This window comes from Brassica napus, chromosome C2, assembly GCF_020379485.1.
Source record: "Brassica napus cultivar Da-Ae chromosome C2, Da-Ae, whole genome shotgun sequence".
NCBI classification, from domain to species: Eukaryota; Viridiplantae; Streptophyta; class Magnoliopsida; order Brassicales; family Brassicaceae; genus Brassica; species Brassica napus.
The window spans coordinates 22,514,203-22,540,203 of NC_063445.1; the positions used below are offsets into that span (position 1 = coordinate 22,514,203).

General features: G+C 33.4%; 2 protein-coding genes and 1 non-coding gene across 4 annotated transcripts; 1 reads left to right on the top strand and 2 right to left on the bottom strand.

Moving 5' to 3' along the window:
• Nucleotides 1-5,974: 5,974 nt before the first annotated feature.
• On the top strand, nucleotides 5,975-8,112 carry LOC106433458 (protein NRT1/ PTR FAMILY 5.13). 2 transcript variants are annotated; one of them, XM_013874283.3, is made up of 3 exons: nucleotides 5,975-6,203; nucleotides 6,291-6,508; nucleotides 6,772-8,112. In XM_013874283.3, exons 1-3 carry the CDS (start codon nucleotides 6,083-6,085, stop codon nucleotides 7,999-8,001), a joined length of 1,569 nt encoding a protein of 522 aa, XP_013729737.1. In that variant the 5' UTR covers nucleotides 5,975-6,082; the 3' UTR covers nucleotides 8,002-8,112. The 2 variants fall into 2 exon arrangements, with proteins under 2 accessions (XP_013729737.1, XP_013729738.1); XM_013874284.3 differs by having other exon boundaries at nucleotides 5,981-6,203; nucleotides 6,280-6,508.
• Nucleotides 8,113-9,045: 933 nt separating this feature from the next.
• Nucleotides 9,046-11,576, bottom strand: LOC106433460 (wax ester synthase/diacylglycerol acyltransferase 2-like). The gene is made up of 7 exons (XM_013874286.3): nucleotides 11,355-11,576; nucleotides 10,639-11,208; nucleotides 10,484-10,550; nucleotides 10,292-10,386; nucleotides 9,993-10,202; nucleotides 9,759-9,896; nucleotides 9,046-9,486 (listed from the first exon to the last, which is right to left on the bottom strand). The coding sequence occupies exons 1-7, from the start codon at nucleotides 11,541-11,543 to the stop codon at nucleotides 9,319-9,321; spliced, it is 1,437 nt and encodes a 478-aa protein (XP_013729740.1). The 5' UTR covers nucleotides 11,544-11,576; the 3' UTR covers nucleotides 9,046-9,318.
• Nucleotides 11,577-25,143: 13,567 nt separating this feature from the next.
• LOC125582629 lies at nucleotides 25,144-25,250 on the bottom strand. The gene has a single exon (XR_007320086.1). It is a non-coding gene; the product is annotated as a small nucleolar RNA R71 (small nucleolar RNA).
• Nucleotides 25,251-26,001: the final 751 nt, after the last annotated feature.

The following is a 26,001-nucleotide window of genomic DNA, read 5'->3' on the forward strand; positions in this document are numbered from 1 at the left end:
GATTAATAAATCTTTTTACTAGTCTTGCTAAAATCCATTGATTGTTAAACCCTAATTGCATGATTAATTTAATACGATTTTGCTAGTCTTGATAAACCATAATATTATGAGCACATAAAAATAGTATTGCTGAGACTTGCTAGAAATTGACTGATTGATTAAATGTCTTTAAGATTGATAGTCTCATTGTCCTCACAAGATTGAAATCCGAATTGATTGTTTTTAAGAGTAAGGCCGCATGAAAATTATACCTAAATATTGAGTGATATATGATTTGAGATGTCGAAAATCAACCTGGATTTTGCTGCCCTAAATCTCTCTGGAGATAATTATTTACGGTGGGCATTGGATACAAAGATTATCCTAAAGTCAAAAAGACTTGGTGAATGTATCATAGAAGGCAATAATGCCAATGAGAAAGATTGATACATGGCAATATTAATTAAGAGTCTCAAAGATTAGTATCTGACTATAGAGAATCCTCTAGACCTTTGGACATAGTTAAAAATTGAGATATGATCACCAAAGAACGGTGTTATTACCAAAGACCCTATTTGATTGGAGGAATCCCAGGATGCAGGACTATAAGTCTGTGGATGAGTCTATTGCTAGCTGGACAAAATAATGGATTACTGATGAGAAACAGTGAATTGAGACCTCCTGGATTAACCCCATTACCTGATACCAATAAGGCCGCAGAAGAAAAAAAAAGGTAACCACGTCCAGAATGATAGACCACATGGTCATGGCCGTGGAGGGTGGAAAGGACGTGGCCATGGCCACTATAACACATTTGGCCGTGAGAATCACTATGGCAGAGGCCGTGGGTATCAACCCAATTTGAGCCATGGTCAAGGCAGTGGCCGTGGTATATCCTTTAAACCACAAAGCTCGACCAAATCAGTGTGCCATAGATGTGGAATGGGGAACCATTGGGCTAAAGATATGAAGGACTCCCAAACATTTTTGTGACCTCTATCAAAGAGAGTCTGAAAGGGAAGAATCCTGAAACCCACTTGGTCTATAAAGGTGGTGAAAATAATTTCGAACATGATCAAGATGATCTTATGGAATATGAGACTTATGATTGCCTAAAAGAATCAAGTTGATAATCTGATTTCGACATCAAACTTGGGTGATTGCTTTGCTTGTATGTTTTCTCTGATTTTTATCTCCTTGAATTTATTTCTATTACATTGTCTGCTTAGATTAAATGAATGAATGATTTTTTTATATGAGTAGACTGAAAAATGCCAATATAATTACTAAAGCAGGTATCGCCAGTCTGAAAGAAGACTATGGCTAGGCTAATATATTACTCCCTCCGTTCCTTAATAATAGACTTTTTAGAAAAAAAGTTCGTTTCAGAAAGATGTATTTTTGTGTTTTCTATGAAAAAATGGTAAACTTCAAGAAAATTAATTGACTTTTTTGGATTACTATTGGTTAAAAGTTATTGAAAATTACAGAAAACGATACATTTATTATGGTATTTTAATGTGTTTTCTTAATATGTGTGAAAATACTAAAAAATCTATCTTTTAGGAACAGAGGGAGTATTGCCTAAGGGTATGCTTCTAGAAATCAGTGATGACTTATATTCACCTAGCTCTAAGAGCAAGAGCAGCCTATTGAGTTTTAAAGATATAAGAATGAAAGGTTTCCATATTGAAACAATGGGCGAAGGAAACAAAGAATTCATTCAGATATATGTATAAAATCGCCCAAGGCCATAATAAGTCCTAAAGACTATACATGCATTCTCTACTGACCTAGACTATGCATAGATCAGTATGATAGAGGCTAAAAGCCTGCGAAAATATACACTTTATGGCACGACCGGATTGGCCATCCTGGTCCAAACATGATGCGAAAATTGATATTCAAAAGGCACACATTAAAAGATAAGAAGAGTTATCCCAAAGAATCTCACGTGTGTAGCATGTACACAAGGGAAACTACACAAGGGAAACTCATTAGGCCATTTACCAGTAAAACGGTTACGAGCCCTTTTTCATAAATAAAGACTATATGTCTAGATAATACTGGTGAATACAAGTTCCAAGCGTTTAAATGATTATGGTATGTCCATGGGGGTAAATGTGGACAATTCTGTGATACATGTCCATACCAAGAATGGTTTGGCCGAAATCTTTTAAAACGCAAATAGCTGATTGATAGACCATAACTTATGAGGTCAAAACTCCCATTTAAAGCTTGGGCCATACGCATCAGGCCATTTAGTGAGCATAGATATCCCCTATCACAATTATTAACGGGTCAAGAGCCAGACATACCCCAGCATAAGACATTTGGATGTGTTGTCTATGTACTAATTGCTCCACCACAGAGAACTAAGATGGGACCTCAAAAGGAAGATGAGAATATATGTTGGATATGATTCTCCCACAATAATAAAGTACTTTGAGCCAACTATGGGTGATTATATTTGAAGCCAGGTACACGGATTATTTTAAGACCAGAAGGAGAAAAAAAACAATAAGCTGGTAAAAGAATGGTAAAAGAAATAGAATGGAATCAACCATCAATGTCTTGGCAAGATCCTCGGACTAAAGAATGTGAAATAGACGTCCAAAGATTATACATTTACAAAGCTAGCTAATCAAATGCCAGACACATTTGCTGACCCGAAAAAGAATGACTAAGTCATATATAAACCAGCTTGTAAAGCACCAACGAATTTGATGTCCAAGAAGAGACACAGTCAAGTTCCTACAGAGTCTAGACAACGTATGAAACGTGGTAGACCAAATAGGTTCCAAAAGATAAGAATCCTCGGAAACAAAAGAAAGGTGCAGAGAATGATAATCAAAATCCAAATCTGAGGTTACTAAGGAAACCATCCTAGACATGGAGATAAGGCCAGCCGGCTCTATGGTACAGGTACCAACCAATGTAGCTTGGGACGCCAAGCTGCAAAGTATTAAAGGTCCTGATAATAATGAATCTCAATCGATTATATCATGTCTAGAACATAATGGAACCAATAAGGAATTTCGACATAAGATGATTTATTTGCATACAAGGTAGCACTTGAATTTATGAATATCAGCGAGGATCATGAACCCACGTCAATATAAGAGTGCGCACTTGTAGAACAGATTGGATTGAATGGAAACGTGGGGTTGAATAGTTTAAGGAAGAAAGACGTATTTGGCCATATGATTAAGACGCCATATGACGTTAAAACCAGTGGATATAAATGGGTCTTGTGAGGAATAAAAATCGTGAGATATAAAGCTGATGTTGCACAAGGATTCTCACAAAGACCAGTAATAGATTATGACGAGACATACTCCCATGTGGTGGATGCAACTACTTTTAGATTTCTCATAAGTCTGGCTATATAAGAGAGAAAATTAGACTTGCAGCAAGTTGATGTAGTGACTGCCTATTTATATGGTACACTGGATAATGAAAGTACTAGAGGGTATTGAGCTGAAAGTACAACAAGTTCTCGAGAACAATATTGATAATCATCAAAGTGTATAATCTGAATATCCTAAGAACCTCTGGACACAATTTCTCAAACAGTTGAATATCTCAAGAAAGAGTTTAGATCTTGGAAAACAAAGTTTTGTTTGGGATTACATCTTGAGTACATTAACAATGAAATCCTTGTGCATCAAATAGTATATATAGAAAATGGTACTCAAGAGATTTAATATGGACCAGTCTAACCCATTATCTAGTACATGGGCGTGAGATCACTTGTTTTGGACACTGATCCATTCAGTCCAAAGGTGGACGATAAAGAAGTCCATTTAGTCCTGAGATGGACGATGCAGAAGTCTTTTTTTAGACACTGATCTGATTGGTACATAAGAAGGACGATGAAGAAACCTTTGATTTTGGTTTATTTTATACTAACCAGCCCAAAGAGGGGTTATTTGGTTTTGTTGATTTGTTTTCAGACAGGTTATGTTTTACACATGGTGGTACACGCATATCACAGCAACATCATCCAAGATTTCGTGTGTGTATATTTGAGGTCGATGACTCAATATGTTCGATCAGATTGTTGCATGGCCGATGGTAAAGAAGAACCAACTATCTTGTTCAAAGACGAAGCATATTCTGCCCAAGATCTTTATCACCCACGGATTGCAGAAAATTGGAGAGGTTCAGCAATGTCCAAATCAGGGGGAGTAATGTGTGTTGTACTCTTTTTCTTCACCTTGGTTTTATCCCAATTGGGTTTTCCTGGTAAGGTTTTAATGAGGCAACATTAAAGCACATTACAAGTTCTAAATGGTTATGGCATCCAAGGGGGAGTGTTATGAACCAGATTGTGCATGGCTCATAACTAGGACTGGGCAAATAAACCGAACCCGAATATCCGAACCGAACCCGATCCGATAAAAGGGAATTCGAACCGATCCAAACCCGACGTAAATACCGATTGGATCTTGTTTTATGATATTTTGGGTTATGGGTATTATCCGAACTGAACCCGAACCTAAATGGGTACCCGATAGAATCCGAAAGATTCAAAATCCCTCAAAATAGCTTGTACCAAACATGATCTTAATTCCTAATATGCATCCAAAATACACTAATATATTATTAAACATCTAAAATAATTATCTATTACATTAAGGTTGGTGGTTGAAGTTGGCGGTTGAAGCTTGAAGTTTTTAGATTTTGGTTTTGTTTTCATTGAATAATGTTTCTTATTTCACGAGAACTTGGTTCTCGTTTTATGTTTTCTTTTATTTGGTTTTCTTTCTATCAATAACTATGTTTACCTTTCGTTTGATTTTAAATGGTCGCGTTTGATGTTCATTTCTTATTTATGAATCAATTTTACTTATGTTTTGGTTACAAAATAGATATAAATCATGTATTTTTAAACAGAAGAACCGATTTTACTTATGTTTTTGTTACAAAGTAGATACAAATTACATACTTTTAAACCAAATAACTGATTGAGACCCGAACCCGAAAGTACATCGGATTGTACCGGTTCTTTGAAGATTTACTAATTCCGACCCGAACCCGAGAGAACCCGAACCGAACTTTCATAAAACCCGAATGGAGGCTGATTTTGATAAACCCGAAAAACCGAGATCCGATTGGACAGAAACGAAACCCGATTGGGACTCCGAATGCCCATGCCTACTCATAACCAAGAGATTATGATTTGTAATCTTTCAATTTATCTATGACGGTTTAATCTCCTATGTAAAGAACCTCTATGTTATGAATAAAAATATATTTTTTCATTAATTTTATAACAATAGGTTATATATACATTTATATAAATATATACGATAGACCATTGAATTTATAAATTGTGGAGTTCAGCTTTGGTATATGAAATAGAATGAACCAATTCAGCAATGAACATATGTGATTTAATAAAAACACGTGTATCTATAAATGAAAATAAAATTCACATATAACTGTTTTATATAAATATAATACAATATATAACTGATATATAAATGAAAATATAAAAGTCACAGAAAGCCGTACTATACAAAATTTCTAAAGTATATATAACTGAATGTGGGATTAAAATTTTAGTGTTATTGGCATATTAATCATTTCCAATATCCCGTATGGGGTTGTTGGATCAATGGTTACGATCAGTTTACCTATATAATTATATGAAATTTTGATTCGTTAACCTGATATGCTATGAGGCGGTGATATAATGATATCTGCAAGTTTTCAAAGTGATTAGTGATATTGAATTGTCGAAATTTTCATCCTAATTATAAAGGATGTTCTATTTACATATAAATTTAAATGATAACTTTTTAAGTACATAAAAAGTAAGACCATAAATTAATAGATTGGATTTAAATTTTCTCAAATCCAATAAGCCTTTTTAGATAAAACTGTAAAATATATCAAAATCTTAAATATTGTTAATTGAACTAATCCAAATAAATTAAACCCAAATAAATTTTTTAAAAATTAATACAAATAGATTTTTACACCGAAGAGGAACCCAGCACACCCCACATAATCATAATCAGATGACGTCAAAAGTCTACATGATTATCTCTAGAGCATCATCTGCCTTTTGTTGTTTTCCCAGCTTCGTCGAGAAATGGCCTCTACAGCCGAAACTCCTCTTCTAGAAGAATACGTGATAGACGCCGTTGACCACGGCGAACTTCCCGTCGGAAGATCCAGTACCGGTAGATGGAGTGCCGCCTGGTTCATAATCGGTAAAGAAACCAAAACAAGATCGCAGAGTTCTCTGTTCCCTTTATATATCTCTCCACCTGTTTATGAATTTCTCAGTATGCTTTCAGGTGTGGAAGTAGCGGAGAGGTTCGCTTACTATGGGATCGCATCAAACCTGATCAGCTACTTGACTGGGCCACTTGGTCTATCTACTGCTGTCGCCGCTTCTAACGTCAACGCTTGGTCGGGAATCGCATGTCTTCTCCCTGTTCTCGGAGCTTTTGTCGCTGACGCTTTTCTTGGTCGGTACCGAACAATCATTATCGCTTCTCTTGTCTACATACTGGTTGGTCTCTTCTCGATAAGTTCGAAGTTTAGATTATGTCTCGGATTCTTGTCTATATGCCAAGTGATCATTTCAGTTGTAGAAGTTTAGATTGTCTTAATGTTTTTTTTATAGTTCTGTCTTTAGGGCTTAATGTTTTTTTTTGGGATCAAAAGGGGCTTAATGTTTTGTTATAGTACTTTAAAATCATATCTAAACTTAGGTATGCTTAAGTGATCAGAAGTTGAGAAGTAGACACTGACTTGAGTTGACTTCAATGTCAGGGACTGGCACTTTTGACTTTATCTGCGTGTCTGGTTCCTATTAGTACACCAAGTGAACATATTGCTAGAGTGGTGTCTTCTTCACCGTCTTCATTGCTGAATCTACTCTTCTTTTTCTCTCTGTACCTGGTGGCCATCGGACAAAGTGGGCATAAGCCTTGTGTTCAAGCGTTTGGGGCAGACCAGTTTGATGAGAAAGACCCGAAAGAGAGACTAGAGAGAAGCTCTTTCTTCAACTGGTGGTACCTTAGCATGTGTGCAGGGGTCTCCCTAGCGATTTTAGTGGTTGTTTACATTCAGGAAGCTGTCAGCTGGGCACTCGGGTTTGGGATACCATGCGTGTTCATGGTGGTATCTCTTGTTCTGTTTGTGCTTGGGAGAAGGAAGTACAGGTACGTTAGAAGAAGACAAGAAGATGTAACAAACCCTTTTACCAGGATAGGTAGAGCCTTGCTTGCCCCAAGTGCATGCAATGCTAGTGATGTAGAAGATGCCACAGCTCTTGTTAGGCTTATCCCAGTGTGGCTTACAACTCTCACCTACGCTATACCTTACGCGCAATACATGACTTTCTTCACAAAGCAAGGCGTCACGATGGAAAGAACAATAGTTCCTGGTGTTAAGATTCCTCCTGCTTCTCTCCAGGTCCTTATGGGTTTCTTAATTGTAATCTGTGTACCCATATACGACCGTGTTTTGGTGCCAGTCTCCAGGTACATAACCAAAGATCCTTGTGGCATCACAATGCTCAAAAGAATTGGAACCGGAATGGTACTGTCATCTCTCACTATGGTGGTTGCAGCTATGGTTGAGTCAAAGCGGCTCGAGACAGCAAAAGCATACGGGCTTATAGACCAACCCGAGACAACTGTTCCAATGTCGATACGTTGGCTACTCCCTCAGTATCTGATACTGGCATTGGCTGAAGTATTCACAATAGTGGGAATGCAAGAGTTCTTCTACAGCCAAGTCCCTACAGAGCTGAGAAGTATCGGTCTCGCGCTTTACTTAAGTACATTAGGAGTAGGAAGCTTGTTGAGTAGCTTACTCATCTCTGTGATTGGCTTGGCCACGGGAGGAGATGGTAGAAACAGCTGGTTCAATATTAATCTGAACAGAGCACATCTCGATTATTTCTACTGGTTACTTGTCGCTATCAGCGCCTTAGGGTTCTTTACTTTCTTGATCATTTCTAGATCGTATATATATCGCCGTGTGGATGGAGTGTAGGTTGTACAGCTTTTCTTGGTAGATGGCGACCAAAATAAGATTGTTTCAAACGCAAAAATATATAACAAGAATGCATAGAACTTACTCAATGCATGGCTATTATATGTTTAATTGTATATCTCAACATAGTTATCGAGCAAATTGTCCCTTGTGAATTTGACAAACCAAAAAGAAAGCTTCTATTCATGTTTTCTTTTGTGATCTGTTTCAGCTTGACTTTCTTTTTCTGTTTTTTTTTTCTATCGATTCCTTAATGATAAGAGTTGATTCTGAAATTAACTTAAATCTCAGTGCATTACTAAAGTGTGAAATTCGTTGGGCCGAACGAAGTGACCATCATAGACACAACACACAAGGCGGATTGCTTTGTTATCAAGATTGATATCCGGAGGATTAGGAAAAATGTCATTAATAGATAATAGATTTTGAGTTATTCTTGGATTCGCTCATTTGAGTTAATCTCTATATTTACTAATAGCCAATAAAAATTTGTCAGTTTTTGAAATAAAAAAATAAAAATAAATAAAAAATAATAGTAATTACAAATTCTTTAAATCCTAAACATTAAACCTAGAACGTTTGGACGTTTAGAAAAATAATAAACAATAAACTCTAAACCTTTGGAAAAATTTTAAACTCTTTGATAAATTCTAAACCTTAGAGTAAATCATAAATCCTAGGATTCACCTATTAGGATTTACCCTAAGGTGTAGAAGTTATCCTATGATTTAAAGTTTATCCAAAGATTCATGATTTATCCAAAGATTTATGATTTATCCAAGGATTTAGAATTTATTTAAGGGTGTAGGGTTTAGAATTTAGTGTCTAGAGTTAGGGCTTAAGGTTTTATTCGTGGCGTTAACAACGTTAAATTTTTTTTATATTTTTCAGCAATTACTACTACTTTTTTTTTCAAAAACCTATATGATATTGACTATTATGACAGTGGTGAACCTAGAGATTCACCCTAAGTGGTGAACCCAATAATTATTCAAAGATTTACTCTAAATGGAAAATTAGAATACTGGATTTTAAAACTATAAATACGAGTATAACGAATTGTAAGTTATTCATTCATATAATCAATATACAAACCGTAGAAATAGATATTACACCCACTCGTAGATAAGATGGCACGGTATGATAAATGTTCGGCTATAAATAACACATAAATGGAAAATAGACTAAATAGTTATACATAGAAAACACTCGTATTATAGGAAATGAAGAACTGATACGACTTTTTCGTGACTAGGTTCGTTTAGATGTCTACGTCGAACTTTTACTGTCGCAAATAGCATCATCAGACATTTCGTTTCAAACTCCCAAATCGCCAGAAATTTCTTCTTCGACAGCTGATTTCATAATCTGAAGAGCTTCGACTATGTGATCACAAAGGTGATGAGGGTCTGGAATTACGTCGAGATCAACTCCAAGATTGATGATAGCTTTGTTTACATAGCTTGTTATGTGGACAATGAGCGCCTTGTCCAATAAAAACACAGTGTTAGTTTTGTCTATATGTGCGGTTTCATTCTCGTTCGAACCCAATTAATGTGGTAACTTAAAGAAAACATAACTAAACATCCAAATAAATATCACTTTATAATAACTTTTAAGCTCAAGTTGCAGTCATTTCTTAAAACGTTTTTTATTTAAATTTAGTTTAACATCCGTTCTTTTTCTTTTTGACCATTTTAGAATTACTAGACTTGCAAAATAAATCAAGGATATATTATTGGCCTTTTGGGTCATACCTGTGGAAAACCAGATATACTTGCGGCAACATAAGATATTTGGTGGTCGAAAAGGCTTATTTCTTCGGTCGGACCGGCAACATTTGACAATACGACTGTTGAGCGACCAAAAATTCTCATTGCAAGAGTTCTTAGTGCCTGTTATCCACCCACACGTCCAAATGAATCCGTTTGAATTTACCATCACATATAATATATCAAACTGATCGATATAAGAATGATATACAAACTCACCTTATATCCAAAAACTTCCACAGTCAATTTGAACAACATATAGGAAAATAGAGGTTCGAGAGAGAGTTTTTTTCGATCCATAATAGTTTTAGATCGTCGGATGTATTCAAATATATCATTTTCAGATTTCATCCATAGCGGAATCATAACATAACCGATTGAGTTTCCCCATCTTGAATTCGAACCTTTCTCCATCATTTTAGCAAGATCCTATTTATATGACAAGGTAAAATTAATTAGGGCGTTGAGGTGATAATATATATATATAAGAAAGTTTTCAAAATGTTTTTAATTTGCACCTCGATTTTCTTATTTGATCTTAGGTTAAAGAATACAACACCACGAAGACATATATTTTCTAGAGATTTCTTTAACTTCGGATTTGTTTCCGAGTCTGTTTGAAAAAGACCATGGCAAGCAATTTAAGATTAAACGTTAATAAATACAACTTGCGATAATATTATAAATTATAAATTAAATAAATGGTTTACCGTATTTTTGACTCAGATATCGTGAAAGACCAGCTTGCACCATTCCAAGAATAACATCATTCACAGTCTAATTAAGTGATGACAGCAAATTTTTGCGCTCATGTTTAAGCCAATTAATAAGTATAAAAAAAAAAAAAAAAAACCAATCAACATACCATATTCATTGCGTTCTTCACGACTTTCACATCGTCCAAACTAATGACTCTATGAATGAACTTGTTAGGGGTAAGTGTAGCCCTAATTGGTTTCTCCATTAGAGGAGTTGCGTTGTCACGGACAGAGCACAGAATGAGCAGAAACTTGAAAACTTCAACAACAGTGTTGAACATTAGTTTTATTATAAACCACAAACGAGAAACCAACGACCACCAAACATTGGTTACTTTGCTCTTTTTTGGAGCAACCAAAGTGGGTAATGCCCCTGGGTCACTTGTTTTTCGACTACAAGCGAGTAAAAGAGACATAAGTGACATCCCATCACCCAAGGAGTGATGAAATCTCCCCACAAGGAGAGATTCTGCATCTGATGTTTTAATATTGAGTATGTGTATCTCCCATAACGGTTTACACACATCAATTGGTGAAAAAACCATATTTGATGTATAATCCTCTAGAAATTGATCAGGATTTTCAATCGTGGGATCTATATTCGGAACAACTACATGATCTTTAACGTTTACGTTTGTAGGAATCCATCTTGGTTTGTGTTCACCAGAACCTGTCTCCTACAAAGTTTTACATAAACAAATATGTTAAAGTTCCGCACAAATATCGTTGCAAAAAAAATATATTAATCCATATGGACGTATGTGTTATATATGTGGAATAAAAATAAATCAATAAATCTATCTGTCGCGGATGGAGTTATTACTAGTATGCAAGAGAAGCGTGGATGGTTGAGCAAAGTATTCTTCAAGCCTTCTATAAAGGCTGATGGACTGGCCTCGTTTTTGAATCCAATGGTGACTATGTTGAAGCAATCGAAGCCTGGCATGCTGAACAGCCGTGAAAACGGGCTGACCGGCACCTCTCCAACCATCATTTGCTTCTCAATTGACATATCTTCTTTTTTTGGCTGTTAATATGAATAATTCCACTAAGTGCATGGTTAATTTATACACGCATGCTAATTAAGCCTCACGTAGCTATCAATATTATTATATTTCAAGGCGTTGAAAAGATCAATATATATTATATATTAAGCTTTATAAAAACGTTTAAATCCTCTCGAAATTTTGTATATCATTTGTGAATATTTTCATCATGAGTTTTCATAGAAAACGATATTTTGGTCATTATTTTGTTTTAATTTTATAAAAAATTGTATTTACACTAACAACACAAAATCATATACCACTTTTTTGGTGCAACTGTCAAAACTTATATACGGACGTTCCCGTCAAATCTTGATTTTACAAGAGCAGTGGGACTGTGGGAGTATGATTAAATTTGTAAATAATGGCAACTAACAAAGCGTTTGTTACCACAGACTCTATAATTAAATAATATATCGACATCGTGATATTTTATTAAATTATATAGATATATTACTCGAAAAAATAATTGGGATCAGAACTTATTTTAAAATTTACACTACATTAATTTATGTCACGTAGTATTTTTTATATAGGTCGTTATACTGTATTTTCTATTGTAATCTTCAGGCATTAATAACAGTCTCGAAAAATTATGGAATAGTATTTGGCATGAATATGATTATGCAATAGAAAGTAGGATCTCAATTTTCCGTCTAATAATCAATAGTTTGTGTCGAAGAAAATCATGATAATTAAGCCAATGCTCAAAAAAAAAATCATGATCGTAAATCAAAGAATATTTAAAAAAAATAAATAAAATCAAAGAATATCATTTTCTCTTATCATGCAATATCAGATCATGGTTTTACGTTGGAATGGCTTAAGTCACTTATTTTAAAATTTTCTAAACATCTAATTGACCCGAATTAAATTGGCGAACTATTTTTCTTCCGCAAATCAAAGAAAAGGACGACTGAAACTTCCACAAAATGATAATTAATCTATGCATGCTCAAGAACAGTGTATCTATGTGTAGTACTATTTTTTCTTATAAATAATAATGTTACGACGTGCTTTCTATGGTTGATGTAACATGCAAGAGTTTTTACAAATAGGAAAAGGCACCACCTCTAGTATTAGAGCCTTGATTGGCGGAGAATTATCATAATTATTATGTTTATTATTATCCAATCAACATTTATCACATAGTTATTTGTAAAAACATTTACAACATGCTAATCAACACAATAATAACACAAAACTCTCTCCAGAGCATAATACATCGGACTATTAAATCATTGTAGAGTTGTCATGTCAATAAATGAAAAAAAATTGTACTACCAATCAAAACATTTTAATTTCACACATCAGCTTAGTTGATCTCAAGAAATTATCTCTTTCCATTCTCAAAGTCGTAGAGACCCTTCTTATCTTTTTCATGTTAGTTAATCTCAAGAAATTGACTGACACTCTTCTTCTCTTCTTCACATTAATTTGTGATTTATATGGCAACACTTTAGCTTTTAGGTACTTGGAACGAAGCCGTGAATACGATAAGGTAAATTCTTCATAACCATGTTTTCTAAATCTTTTTTTGCTGCTTTATTTTTTTATGGTCGTGTTATCTATTTTAATAGAAAATGAATACAGTGTTTTAGGTCTTGCAAATAAGAAGAAAACAAGAAATAAACAACACCGAAAAGTTTTCCATCAAACAATTAGTACATAGAATGGAAAGTAGGTGAAAAGTAGGCTCTATCCAGTCAATTGCTTCTGCAGGACCAGGGCTGAAGCATGTTCGAAGCTAAGCCAGGTTGTGTTTTACGTTAAGAAAAAATTTGTTCTCGATAGTGGTGTCAATGGTTCTGCTTCTCATCTTTATTTCTGAACCAAGAGTTTAATAAAATTCTCTTTCTACGGAATCTTACAAGCCAGCTCTCCTTTTATCAGTTCAATTCTGATCTGGTTATCTTTCTTTTTGATTAAATTCTAGATGGAATCGGAAAATTTGGAATTCGAAGTCGATGAGGCTTGTTTGTTTAAACTGTTCTGAAGTATATGACAGATGAAACAGAGAGTCAGAGACGATGATAGCATCACACCAACAGTAGTTTTTGTATAGGTTGATACATGGAATCAGAAGGATCCATAGAGTATTAGAGTTGCTACCTTGGATAAACATTTGGGTTTATATAATTGGATGGTAATGTTGTGTGGTCCATGGATAAGTGCTTTTAGAATATTAAAAGAGAAAACTGCAAACAAATACTAACTAACGAATTATGTTCTTCTAGGATTTACAAAGAAATTTCATGTATTAAGTTTTGTGATTTTCAAGTCTCAATGGGTTGGGAATTCAAGCTTCTTTAACTAATCTCAATTAAAAAAAAAGTGCTTATGTTTTCGAGGGTTTATATTCAAGAATAGATCAAGTAGTATGTTATACAAGGTAATTTCTTAAGATGAAATTAGAGATTCCCAATTCAATGAGAATATTAGGGTAGCAAAATCAATTTGGTTTGTTATAAGATATCATATATTGATTTTATCAGTCTCTCGCTACTAAATTTTGATTCCATTATATAGTATTTACGGACATGGATTATGTTTGTATTATATATCTCTCAAGAAATGTTTCAAGTAAAAGCGAGCCAAAAAATTATTATGGAAGTGTGCTAGAAATTGAGTAGAAATGAGTAAAATAGATGTCACAATAAAGGAGAATAAAAAGTTGCGGCAAAGCACATTACTCACAAGATTAGAAAGTTTTGAAAAACAAAAATATATAGTATATGAGAAATTTGATTGCTAAGTATATTTTTAATTTCCAAAAAAGTAAATTTCTTAGTTGTTTAATTATTTTATCGTTGTTGACATACGCTAAACGAATTCTGTCTATGTAAACTAACAAAAAGTATTTTAATAAGATGTATATAATTTAATATTTATAAATAAATATTATAAATGTTATGATTTTATCTCAAAAACGAATTATGCCTATATAAATTAACATTATGATTCTATCTCAAAAATATAAATCTAATTTTGAAACTATTTTATCTAAAAATCCAAGAAAAATTAGGAAATTAAAATCCGATTTCATTTTTTCTATTGGCTCTCAAAGTTGTTTATTAGGATATTGTGTGTCTCTTAATAATTAAGTTAACCAAATGTTTACTCCTAACAGCATACTTTTAGCTAAAATAATATATATATATATATATACACACACATATATATATATAATGAAAACTATTCACTATACATTTAATAGATGCAAAGAATAATAATAATTTTGTAAAACTACATAGACAATATAAGTAAAACCAAAGTTAGGGGTGCATTATTTTCCTAAATATGCATGGTTTCTAAGTATATATTCATCTATTCTTATATGTTGACTAATACTTTATTTTTTTCATTGCTTACAATATAAATTTGTAATTTTAGTTATAATTTTTGGGATTGTTTCTTTTCAAAATGTAGAAATATTTGTTATAGAAGATTCATTTTGTATCTGATCATTTATAAATTTTTTTTTTTACAAAATCTAAATACCACAAATTTTCTAACGCAACTTTTTTTTTATCCCGCTGGAGGGGGAGCCCCCTAAACCAAACGAGTGAATATATACTATTTATAAAATTTAAGAGTACATAAATAAAAAATAATTTAATAAAATAATTTTTAAAAAAAATAATGTGTATCGGAAAATCCACGGCGTAGCGCGGGAACTAATCTAGTGCTCTTTAAATATATAAACATTTGGTAGAGCATTTGCAGTTAGAATATATAAAAATTTAAAAATAATTATATACAATTAATTTATTTTTATATAATAATATAAAAATTATGTTTATAATTAAAAAAACAAATTTACATTTTTAAAAATATAAGTTGCAATTAAATATTTTTAACTATTTAAAAAGAACAATAATTCACATTTAAAATATAATATAATTTATATAATTACACATATAATTTATTATTTTTAATAACAAAACATAATATATATTGATATATTATAAAATAAACATATATATATATATATATATATATTATTTATAAATAAATTATATATCATATATTACTTTTTATGATAATATTATATACGAGTTATTTACTGCCCTACAAATAAATAAATAATGATAATTTATATATAAATTATATACAATTTATTTATTTTATTTAATAATATCAAAAATTATTTTTATATCCAAAAATAAATTTTATATTTTTAAATGTTTTACATTTTTTAAAAATATTTAATATTTAGAATTCTTTTTAATTTATATATTAAATAACATTCATTATTTTAATTAAAAAATATTATTAATATATATTATTTTTAAATAAATATATTAGATACAAACTTTTATGATAATTGTATATTGCTACCGCTTTACCAATCACTTTATTAAAAACTTTAGTAAAAGCATACAACTTTTGCAGAATACTTCTACTACAGCATATTGGCTACTGCTTTATCATCAGCTCTACCAGTCAAGCCCTTATACGAACGAATTTTGCAGTAAAAAGAATATGAATTTATCCCAAGCTTATTTTTTTTAGGACGATCATGAATTGATTTTCTTTTCTCTTTCATTTTCAAGATATTTTCTTACCAAACCAAAACCTTTATACATAATTTCAGGCCAAAAACTAGAACCTGTAGAACGGTTATCTCGCAAACGTAGCCTATTTTCTTGACCCAGGGTCCGTAAGAACTCTCAATCAACCAAGTATGATATCGATCAATTAAAAAAAGAAATAAAAATAAGATATAAATCCGGAAAAGACTGTGTGTCTTGGGTTTTAGAAGTGGATGGTATCGTCGGTTGGCCGGGGGCAGCTTCGATATATCCAGATCACTGCATCTGCTTGGACGGTTTTGTGCCTTGATTTGTCCTTTGTTTTAGTGTAGATGGTCTTCTCTTGATGTATTTTAGTTTCGGTTTTTAGGTTCTATGCCGTTGTTGTAGTAGTAAGTTGCTCCGTTGTGGGTTTAAGCTGCTTCGTTTTGGTTTTCAAGTTGCCTTTCCTTTGGGCTTTAGTTTCTTGGGATTTTTTTGGAATTTCATGATATTCGCCGGCTGTTGTATCGAACTCTTAGTATTTTATTATGAATGAATATTTTCAGAGGAAAAAAAAAAGATGCTTGATGGGAATTAAATTCACGATACTTTTCTTCTGCTAAAGAAACACGACTGGAATTCTAACAAAAAACGTTTAAAATGTGTGTTCACGAACTATATGTGTAGTTTTCTTTTTAAACAATGGTACGGGCATGTAGGGTTTATATACTATTTATAAAATTGACGCGACATGTCTGATTCTGGACACTGTAGAATTACCAGCAAAGTAGGGAAGGGGTTATTGCCAATAGGTGTGAAATCCGAGAAAAATGAATTAGAGATTCAGAAACGTATTTTTGGCAAGTCTTAGAACAACCTCAATGGTCAGAGCCTGCAATTGAGTATCTAAACCATAACGTATTACTATTTTAATGTTGGTTTTATTAGCTAACAAAGTTAAAGTTTTTTAAAAAAATGAATCACTTACAGCCTGACATTTTTTGTGTGAGTTTCTAGAATTGATCTCAAAGGTTCTTACTCAGAACTTGTATCTCAACGTTTCATCTACTTATCTTGTTATAACAAAATATTTTGAAATATTTTAGTTAAAAACTCTCTAACGGAGGTGTTCTTAGGAAACAACTTTAAACCAACAATCACGTGGTGATAAATGAGTTTTGTACCAATTAAACAAATACCAATACCAATCATACGAACAAATTTTGTGGTTGAAAACATAAACACTTGTTTTCTATATATAAAGATAATTAACGGTATAATTAGATTTAGAAAGACAAGACAATAAAACATGTAAGATGACATTGACACCTATATGTAATTATAACTTTTTGTAATGAATATAAAGTTGTATTCAACTACAAAGCCTTTGTTAAAAAGCCTTCATATAAATGTGTTCAAGCAATTACTAACTCAAACTCACACGTTTAGCAATTAGTATTCCACGGTTTATGTTACCTACAACAAATCATGAAAAGCAGATTAGCCGGACTTGACAGCAGTGGCGGATCTAGAGTCCATTGTCATTGGGGGCAGCAGAGTGTATGAGAGCATCTCCAATGCAAAACTCCATTTTTTCCTTCAAAATGGAGTAAAAGTGAAAATGGAGTAAAATTGCTCCAACCCTACTCCATTTCCCACTCCATTATGAAATGATGAACAAACAAAAAATAAACTACTCCATTTATGGAGTAAATTTCATTATGGAGTGAGATATGGAGTTGGGTTGGAGCATTCCTTACTCCATATCTACTTTTACTCCATTTTAGAAGAAGAAATGGAGTTGGGATAGAGATGTCCTGATAACATATATAAAAGGGGCAATATAATTTCTTTTGAACAATTTCACTAACTTTTAAAAAATCATGGGGGCAACTGCCCCACCCAAAACCAATCTATATTCTCCACTGGTTGACAGGAGTGTATCATCCACCGCCAGCCAAGCTATCACCGCACAGGGGATGATTTTCGTATATCTTTGCTTTATGTCCTTAAGGTATTTTGATAATATGATGAGAGCTAGGAAGAATTGTATTTACCGCACATACTATATTACACACGTTTATATACTACTCACTCGGTTTCAGAAAGATACATATTCTAGAGAAAAAATATGTTTCAAAATGATACATTTTTTGTATTTTCAATGTAATTTTTATATACTAATAATGACTAATTGTAAACTTTAAAAAAGTCAATTGCATTTTCTGAATTTTTATTGGTTTAAAATTATAGGGAATAGATAATTACAGAAAATTATACATTCAATATTAAAATTTAATATGTTTTATTAATCTGTGTGAAAAAACTAAAATATGTATCATTCTAAAACGGAAGGAATACTATTTTGTAACAGATCGGATGTCTTTCTTGCCAGATGTTATACTAGAGACGGACACAGGTAGAAATAATCGCTATAGTTACATAAATTTTCGCGTCTAAAGTAATTATTTCGTGAGTAGATATTGATATAGCCACGAAAAGTCACTCGTGATAACTTTTCCGTGTGACTTTTTGTGACTAAACTAGTCACCTCACGTATAATCAGGTGTTTGTAAGGAATTTTTTAAATCTAATTTATATTTAAAAATAAATTTTATTAAATATTATAGATTTTACTATTTTTTTACTAATATTTAATATAGATTTGATATATATTAAATTAATTTGTATAAAACAAATAAAAATGATATAACATTGTATAATTATCAAAAAACTTGTAGTCTAAACAATATTTATAAAATTTGTAGGTACATAAAAAACTAATATCTTACGATTAGATATTTAAATTTTTAAAAAATTGTAGAAATTTTTGAAAGCTTTGGTAATACAAATTGTATAATTATAAAAAAAATAATAATATTTCGAATTTTGAAATGTTATATATGAATATATCCCCTAGACTATATTTGCGAAGTGATTTTGCCACATGTCCTCTTTACAATCAATTTTACAAAACAAATATGATATGGCTACTGAAATTGATGACATGGATTCCGAAAAAATATGACATGGATAATTTCATTTAATGTTGATTTATATTTTTGGCAAACTTTTTTTTTAAATATGGTAATAGCTCATACATCATCTATAAAATAAATATCCCCTAGACTATATTTGCGAAGTGATTTTGCCACATGTCCTATCTACAATCATTTTTACAAAACAAAAATGATGACATGGCTTATAGTTAATATGACATGGACAATCACATTTATTACTGACATATATTTTTGGTACACTTTATAGAATATGACAATAACTAATACGTTACATTTAATGTTGATTTATATTTTTGTTAAACTTCTTAAAATATGGTAATAATTCATAAATCATCACTAAAATAAATATATTGAAATATGCATTATAAATTTCGAAATACATTAATTAATTGTATTTTTATAATTATACAATTATTATTACTAATATTTTCAAAATTTTCTACATCTTTTTTTTAAAAAATAATAAATTGTTAATCGTAATTTCATTAGTTTCTTTTATATATCTACAAATTTTATAAATATTGTTTAGTTATAATTTTTAATAACTATACAATTTTTATATGACTTTAGTAATTTTATATAAGTTGATTTAATACATTTAACCAAAATAAATAGATAAAAAATTTATCAAAGATTCGAATTTTAAATATATTACATATATATTATTAAATATTTAAAATAAACAAAATTATTTTTTTCTTAATTTTATGCTTAAATAATCAACTTTATATTAAATATTAGTCAAAAATAATAAAATATATAATATTAATAAATTTTATTTTAAATATAATTTAACTTTTAAAAAATTTATCACTGCACATGGTGCAGGAAAACACCTAGTTTATTTTATAGATGAAGTATGAGCTATTACCTTATTTTAAAAAAAATTACCAAAAAGAAATATGAATATTAAATGTAATATATGAATTATTATCATATTCTAATAAGTTTGCCAAAAATATAAATCAACATTAAATGAAATTATCCATGTCATTTTTTTCCGGAAGCCATATCATCAATTTCAGTAGTCATGTCATATTTGTTTTGTGAAATTGATTGTAGAGAGGACATGTGGCAAAATCATTTCGCAAATATAATCTAAGGGATTCGTGACTAATTTAGTCAAGGAATCGAATAGACACACAAAAAATTTGAGAATAAATGAATGTGTAATCATAATTTTTTTCATGGCTAAAACGTGGCTATTACAAAAAAAAAATTACTAAATTATAAAAAATACAATATATATTTATTATACATAAATATGTGTTTATCTATGCTATTATTTTCAAAGTGATTTTTTCATTTGATCTCTCACGTAAAAGTTAGAGCCTTTAAAATCATTGATACCCTTACCAAACTTATATAATTAAAATGAATTTTACATTAATAATACTAGATCGATATGTTATCACTAGAAGAAAATAAGGTGGTTCCCGGCGAAAAAAATCCTTTGGGAATTTCTGAAGAAATCACGAAACCAAAAAATTGACGTCTGTAAGAAATCAGTCAGGAATTCGTCGGAAAAAATTGACTTCCATCGGAATCTATCAGAAATTCATGACGGATTCTCGATTCTCGACAAAAAAAAAAAAATTGACTTTCATCCGGACTCCGCCGGAAATTCCTGACGAATGTACTCCCGATGGAAACAAAAAAATTAAATTCCATTTGGAATCCAGAATTCTTGACAAATTCCCAACGACAACAAAAAAATTACTTTCATCGGAATCTGTCAGAAATTTCTGACGGTCCTGGTGGAAACAAAAAAATTGACTTTTTCGGGAATACGTCAGGAATTTTCAACAGATTCCCGGTGAAACAAAAAAAAAATTCTCGGGAATCCGTTCAAAATTCATAATGGATTCCCCACTAAGACAAATTGATTTCTGACAGGAATTACAAAAAAAAATTGACTTCCGTCGGGAATGAAAGCCAATTTAAGGTCGTGAAAATATAACAATTTTGGGGTTAACAGTTTCAATAACATTACCAGCTAATATCTAATATGATAAGTGTAAAAACAAGTTTGGACGTAATAAACCCTCAATATTATTTTCAAAATACAACACTTAAGGGTAACACAATTGAGTCATAAAATTTTCGTTGGAATCAACCATCAATGTCTTGACAAGATCCTCGGACTAAAGATCGTGAAATAGATGTCCAAAGATTATACATTTACAAAGCTGGCTAATCAAATGCCATACACATTTGCTGACCCGAAAAAGAATGACTAAGTCATATATAAACCAGCTTGTAAAGCACCAACGAATTTGATGTCCAAAAAGAGACACAGTCAAGTTGCTACAAAGTCTAGACAATGTATGAAACGTGGTAGACCAAATAGGTTCCAAAAGATAAGAATCTTCGGAAACAAAAGAAAGGTGCAGAGAATGATAATCAAAATCCAAATCCGAGGTTACTAAGGAAACCATCCCAGACATGGAGATAAGGCCGGCCGGCTCTATGGTACAGGTACCAAACAATGTAGCTTGGGACGCCAAGCTGCAAAGTATTAAAGGTCCTGATAATAATGAATCTCAATCGATTATATCATGTCTGGAACATAATGAAACCAATATGGAATGTCGACATAAGATGATTTATTTGCATACAAGGTAGCACTTGAATTTATGAATATAAGCGAGGATCATGAACCCACGTCAATATAAGAGTGCGCACTCGTAGAACATATTGGATTGAATGGAAACGTGAGGTTAAATAGTTTAAAGAAGAAAGGCGTATTTGGTCATATGATTAAGACGTCATATGATGTTAAAACCAGTGGATATAAATGGGCTTGTGAGGAATAGAAATCGTGAGATATAAAGCTGATGTTGCACAAGGATTCTCACAAAGACCACTAATAGATTATGAGGAGACATACTCCCATGTGGTGGATGCAACTACTTTTAGATTTCTCATAAGTCTGGCTATATAAGAGAGAAAATTAGACTTGCAACAAATTGATGTAGTGACTGCATATTTATATGGTCCACTGGATAATGAAAGTACTAGAAGGTATTGAGCTGAAAGCACATCAAGTTCTCGAGAACAATATTGATAATCATCAAAGTATATGATCTGAATATCCTATGAACCTCTGGATATAATTTCCCAAACAGTTGAATATCTCAAGAAAGAGTTTGAGATGAAAGATCTTGGAAAACAAAGTTTTGTTTGGGATTACAACTTGAGTACATTAACAATGAAATCCTTGTGCATCAAATAGTATATACAGAAAAGAGTACTCAAGAGATTTAATATGGACCAGTCTCACCCATTATCTAGTACATGGGGGTGAGATTACTTGTTTTGGACACTGATCCATCCAGTCCAAAGGTGGACGATAAAGAAATCCATTTATTCCTGAGATGAACGATGCAGAAGTCTTGTTTTAGACACTGATCTGATTGGTCCATAAGAAGGACGATGAAAAAGCCTTTGATTTTGGTATATTTTATACTAACCAGCCCAAAGAGGAGTTATTTGATTTTGTTGATTTGTTTTCAGACACGTTATATTTTACACATGGTGGTACGCGCATATCACAACAACATCATCCAAGATTTCGTGTGGGTGTATTTGAGGTCGATGACTCAATATGTTCGATCAGATTGTGGCATGGCCGCTGGTAAAGAAGAACCAACTATCATGTTTGAGGACGAAGCATATTCTGCCCAAGATCTTCATCACCCACAGATTGCAGAAAATTGGAGAGGTCCAAGTGACCTTCAGTAATGTCCAAATCAAAGGGAGTAATGTGTGTTGTACTCTTTTTCCTTCACCATGGTTTTGTCCCAATTGAGTTTTCTTGGTAAGGTTTTAATGAGGCAACATTAAAGCACATTACAAGCTCTAAATGGTTATGGCATTCAAGGGGGAGTGTTATGAACCAGATTGTGGATGATTGATATCTTGCATATTTCCATTATCTTATCCATTCGTCCATGTGCATTTTGATCATATAGACTAGGATTTAGCCATGTTTAGGTTGCATTTTGCATACATGAGTCTCTATTAGGTACTGGAGTACCACATGAGGTTATTGGAGACATTCGAGTGCATTTGGAGCTCAAAAGAGGTGAAAAGGTGACCATTGGACGAACCGAGTATGGGAGCGACCTCCCGGAGCGACATCACGAAGTCGCTGTGTCCCACTTCTCAGAGCGACCTTCCTAAAGCGACGCCATGAAGTCGCTCGCATTCTCGTTACTCCGAACAGTCTTGGATGACCCTGGAGCGACCTCTCAGAGCGACCTACCAAGGTCGCTCCCGATCCAGAGCGACCTGTTGGAGCGACACACCAAAGTCGCTCGGGACCTCTCGCCCGGAGACACCAAAAATCGGCCCTGGAGCGACCTTCCGGAGCGACACCTGCAAGTCGCTCCGCGTTATTTTGCTGCCGAATATCATGACTTCTCAAGGACCTTTTTGCAATTTATTTTGGACTTTTTGCACTTGGAAAAACCTATGTTTTAAACATCTTTTGTAGCCACCAGGCAGATTATCTTTTGATCTATTGAGAAATACACAAAAACTCTCTTGAGAAGTTTATCTCTTGGATTTTGATTGTTATGTTCTTGTGTTATTGTTGATTTCTTATCTATTTCTCTACATGATTAATCTGAAATCCAATATGGGTTTAAGAGGAATCATGGAGATTAGTGATTAACCACCTTTTGAATTTATGGGTTAGGGAGATCAAGGGTGATTAGGTTAGTTCTAGGATGTTTTAGTGTAGATAATTCTTGTTCCTTGCTAGTAGAGTATTCATAATGCATCTTCTGAGTTGGCCACTCAAAAGTTGATCAATAGACATTTCCCACCCAAAAGGTGTTTGATGAAATGCCTGAGACAACTCTCCTAGGCTTTTAGTATACTTTGCCAAAGACATTTGTTGTTAAAGATGCTAAGATAGCTAATAGACTTGTTAGTAATGATTGCTTTCATATTATTCAACCAAAGACATTTGATGTTTGAGATATGTTAGCAAATGAGCATTCATCTAGACATAGAGCTTGCTTAGAATTGTGTCTAGGCTTAAGGTTGATAATTTGATTGATCATTTGCCATCCTTAGTTCGATACTTGATCACCCAAGGTCTAATCCCTATGCCCATGAGTTCTCTTTTCCCTTAGTCAAGAAAGTATCATTCTGTTATTGTTTTCTAGTATTATTAGTAGTTTAAAACCCATCTAAATCATTGGTTGCACTTAGATTAAGTGAGTACTTGCATTCTCAGTGCTTTGATATCCCTCAGAACTGGTTCGACAATCACTATACTACAACATTTGTCTTAGGAGCCTTGAAAACTCCTAACATCAAATTGGCGCCGTTGCCAAATTCTGAGTAGATTTAAACATTGAGATTTAGTCACTTGCTTGAGACTAAGTCATTTTTATTTTCTTTTGTTACTGATTCTTCTTCACCTCCCTTTAATCTACAGGTGTATGAACTTGCGGAGCAAGGGTCCATCAAACCTAGTTTCACGAGCTGCAGACATCAGAGCTTTAGAGAGAGAGTGTGCTAGAAAGAAAAGAGAAGAAGAGCAACAGGCTCAATTGCAAAGACTGAACACTGATATGGGAGACGTACATCAGCATGATGCGGGCGTCAATGGCGCTAATAACAATGCTCCAGCAAACCAACAGCGAGCAGCTCGACCCATTGGCACTTACGACCGCCCCAACATACATGGTCATAGATTGGGAATCCGAGCACCAGCTGTAGCAGCCAACAACTTCGAGATCAAATCAGGACTCCTCAACGTGATTGAGAACAACAAGTATCATGGCTTGGCTCTAGAGGATCCATTTGATCACTTGGACAGGTTTGACAGGTACTGTAGGTTGTCAAAAACCAATGGTGTGTCCGAAGATGGTTTAAAGCTCAAGCTATTCCCTTTCTATTTGGGGGATAAGGCACGTCAGTGGGAGAAGTCTCTACCCAGCGACTCTATCACCACTTGGGATGACTGCAAGAGAGCATTCTTAGAGAAATTCTTCTCATCCTCAAGAACTGCTAAGCTGAGAAATGAGATCTCCAGTTTCCAACAGAAAAACTTGGAAGGATTCAGTGAAGCCTGGGAGAGATTCAAGGGCTACCAAGCTCAATGCCCACACCATGGTTTCTCTAAGGAGAGCTTGCTGAGCACATTCTACCGTGGTGCTCTTCCTAAGTACAGGGCCAGACTGGATACAGCTAGCAATGGATTCTTCTTGGGGAGAACTGAGGAAGATGCAGAGGAGCTGGTTGACAACATGGTAAAGAGTGATGCAGTCTACAGTGGAGACCACGACAGAAGCAGTCGAACAGATGATAAGCAGACGAGAAAGGAGTTGAAAGCTCTACAAGATAAGATAGACATCCTCCTTGCTGATAAAGCCACACAAGAGCAGCTGCACTTTGTTGGTAACCCAAGCCAAGATACACCACCTGTTGTCCATGAGGTTGAGGGTTTGGAAGGTCAGGAAGAGCTGTGTTTCATCAACAACAATGGTAGCTGGTACAAAAAAGAGCCCAACTTTCAGTACAACAACTACCAACAGAAATCCTATCCCAACAACCAACAGAGTGGTTATCCGCCTCGAAACAACCAGCAAGACAGCTATCAACCTCAGCAAAACCCCTCATCTGGTTCCTCTGCTCCTCAAGAGAGCAGCACTGACACCCTGCTGAAACAAATCTTGGAGTCTCAGACTAGAAGTGAGAAGCATGTTGGTTATGAGTTGAAAAACCTTCATTCCAAGATTGATGGGAGCTACAATGAGCTCAACAACAAGTTCTCACATCTTGCTTCTACAGTCAAGAATTTAGAGAATCAGTTTGCTTCCATGATCACTCACCAGACTCGCCAGCAAGGATCTCTACCTGGAAAATTT

Coding starts and splice junctions, on each gene's coding strand:
- LOC106433458 (XM_013874283.3), top strand. CDS start 6,083: ATGGCCTCTACAGCCGAAACTCCTCTTCTAGAAGAATACGTGATAGAC. Junction 6,204..6,290: donor TGCCGCCTGGTTCATAATCG/GTAAAGAAACCA, acceptor GTATGCTTTCAG/GTGTGGAAGTAGCGGAGAGG. Junction 6,509..6,771: donor CTTCTCTTGTCTACATACTG/GTTGGTCTCTTC, acceptor CTTCAATGTCAG/GGACTGGCACTTTTGACTTT.
- LOC106433460 (XM_013874286.3), bottom strand. CDS start 11,543: ATGTCAATTGAGAAGCAAATGATGGTTGGAGAGGTGCCGGTCAGCCCG. Junction 10,551..10,638: donor TGAAGAACGCAATGAATATG/GTATGTTGATTG, acceptor TCACTTAATTAG/ACTGTGAATGATGTTATTCT. Junction 9,897..9,992: donor TGGAAGTTTTTGGATATAAG/GTGAGTTTGTAT, acceptor GGTGGATAACAG/GCACTAAGAACTCTTGCAAT.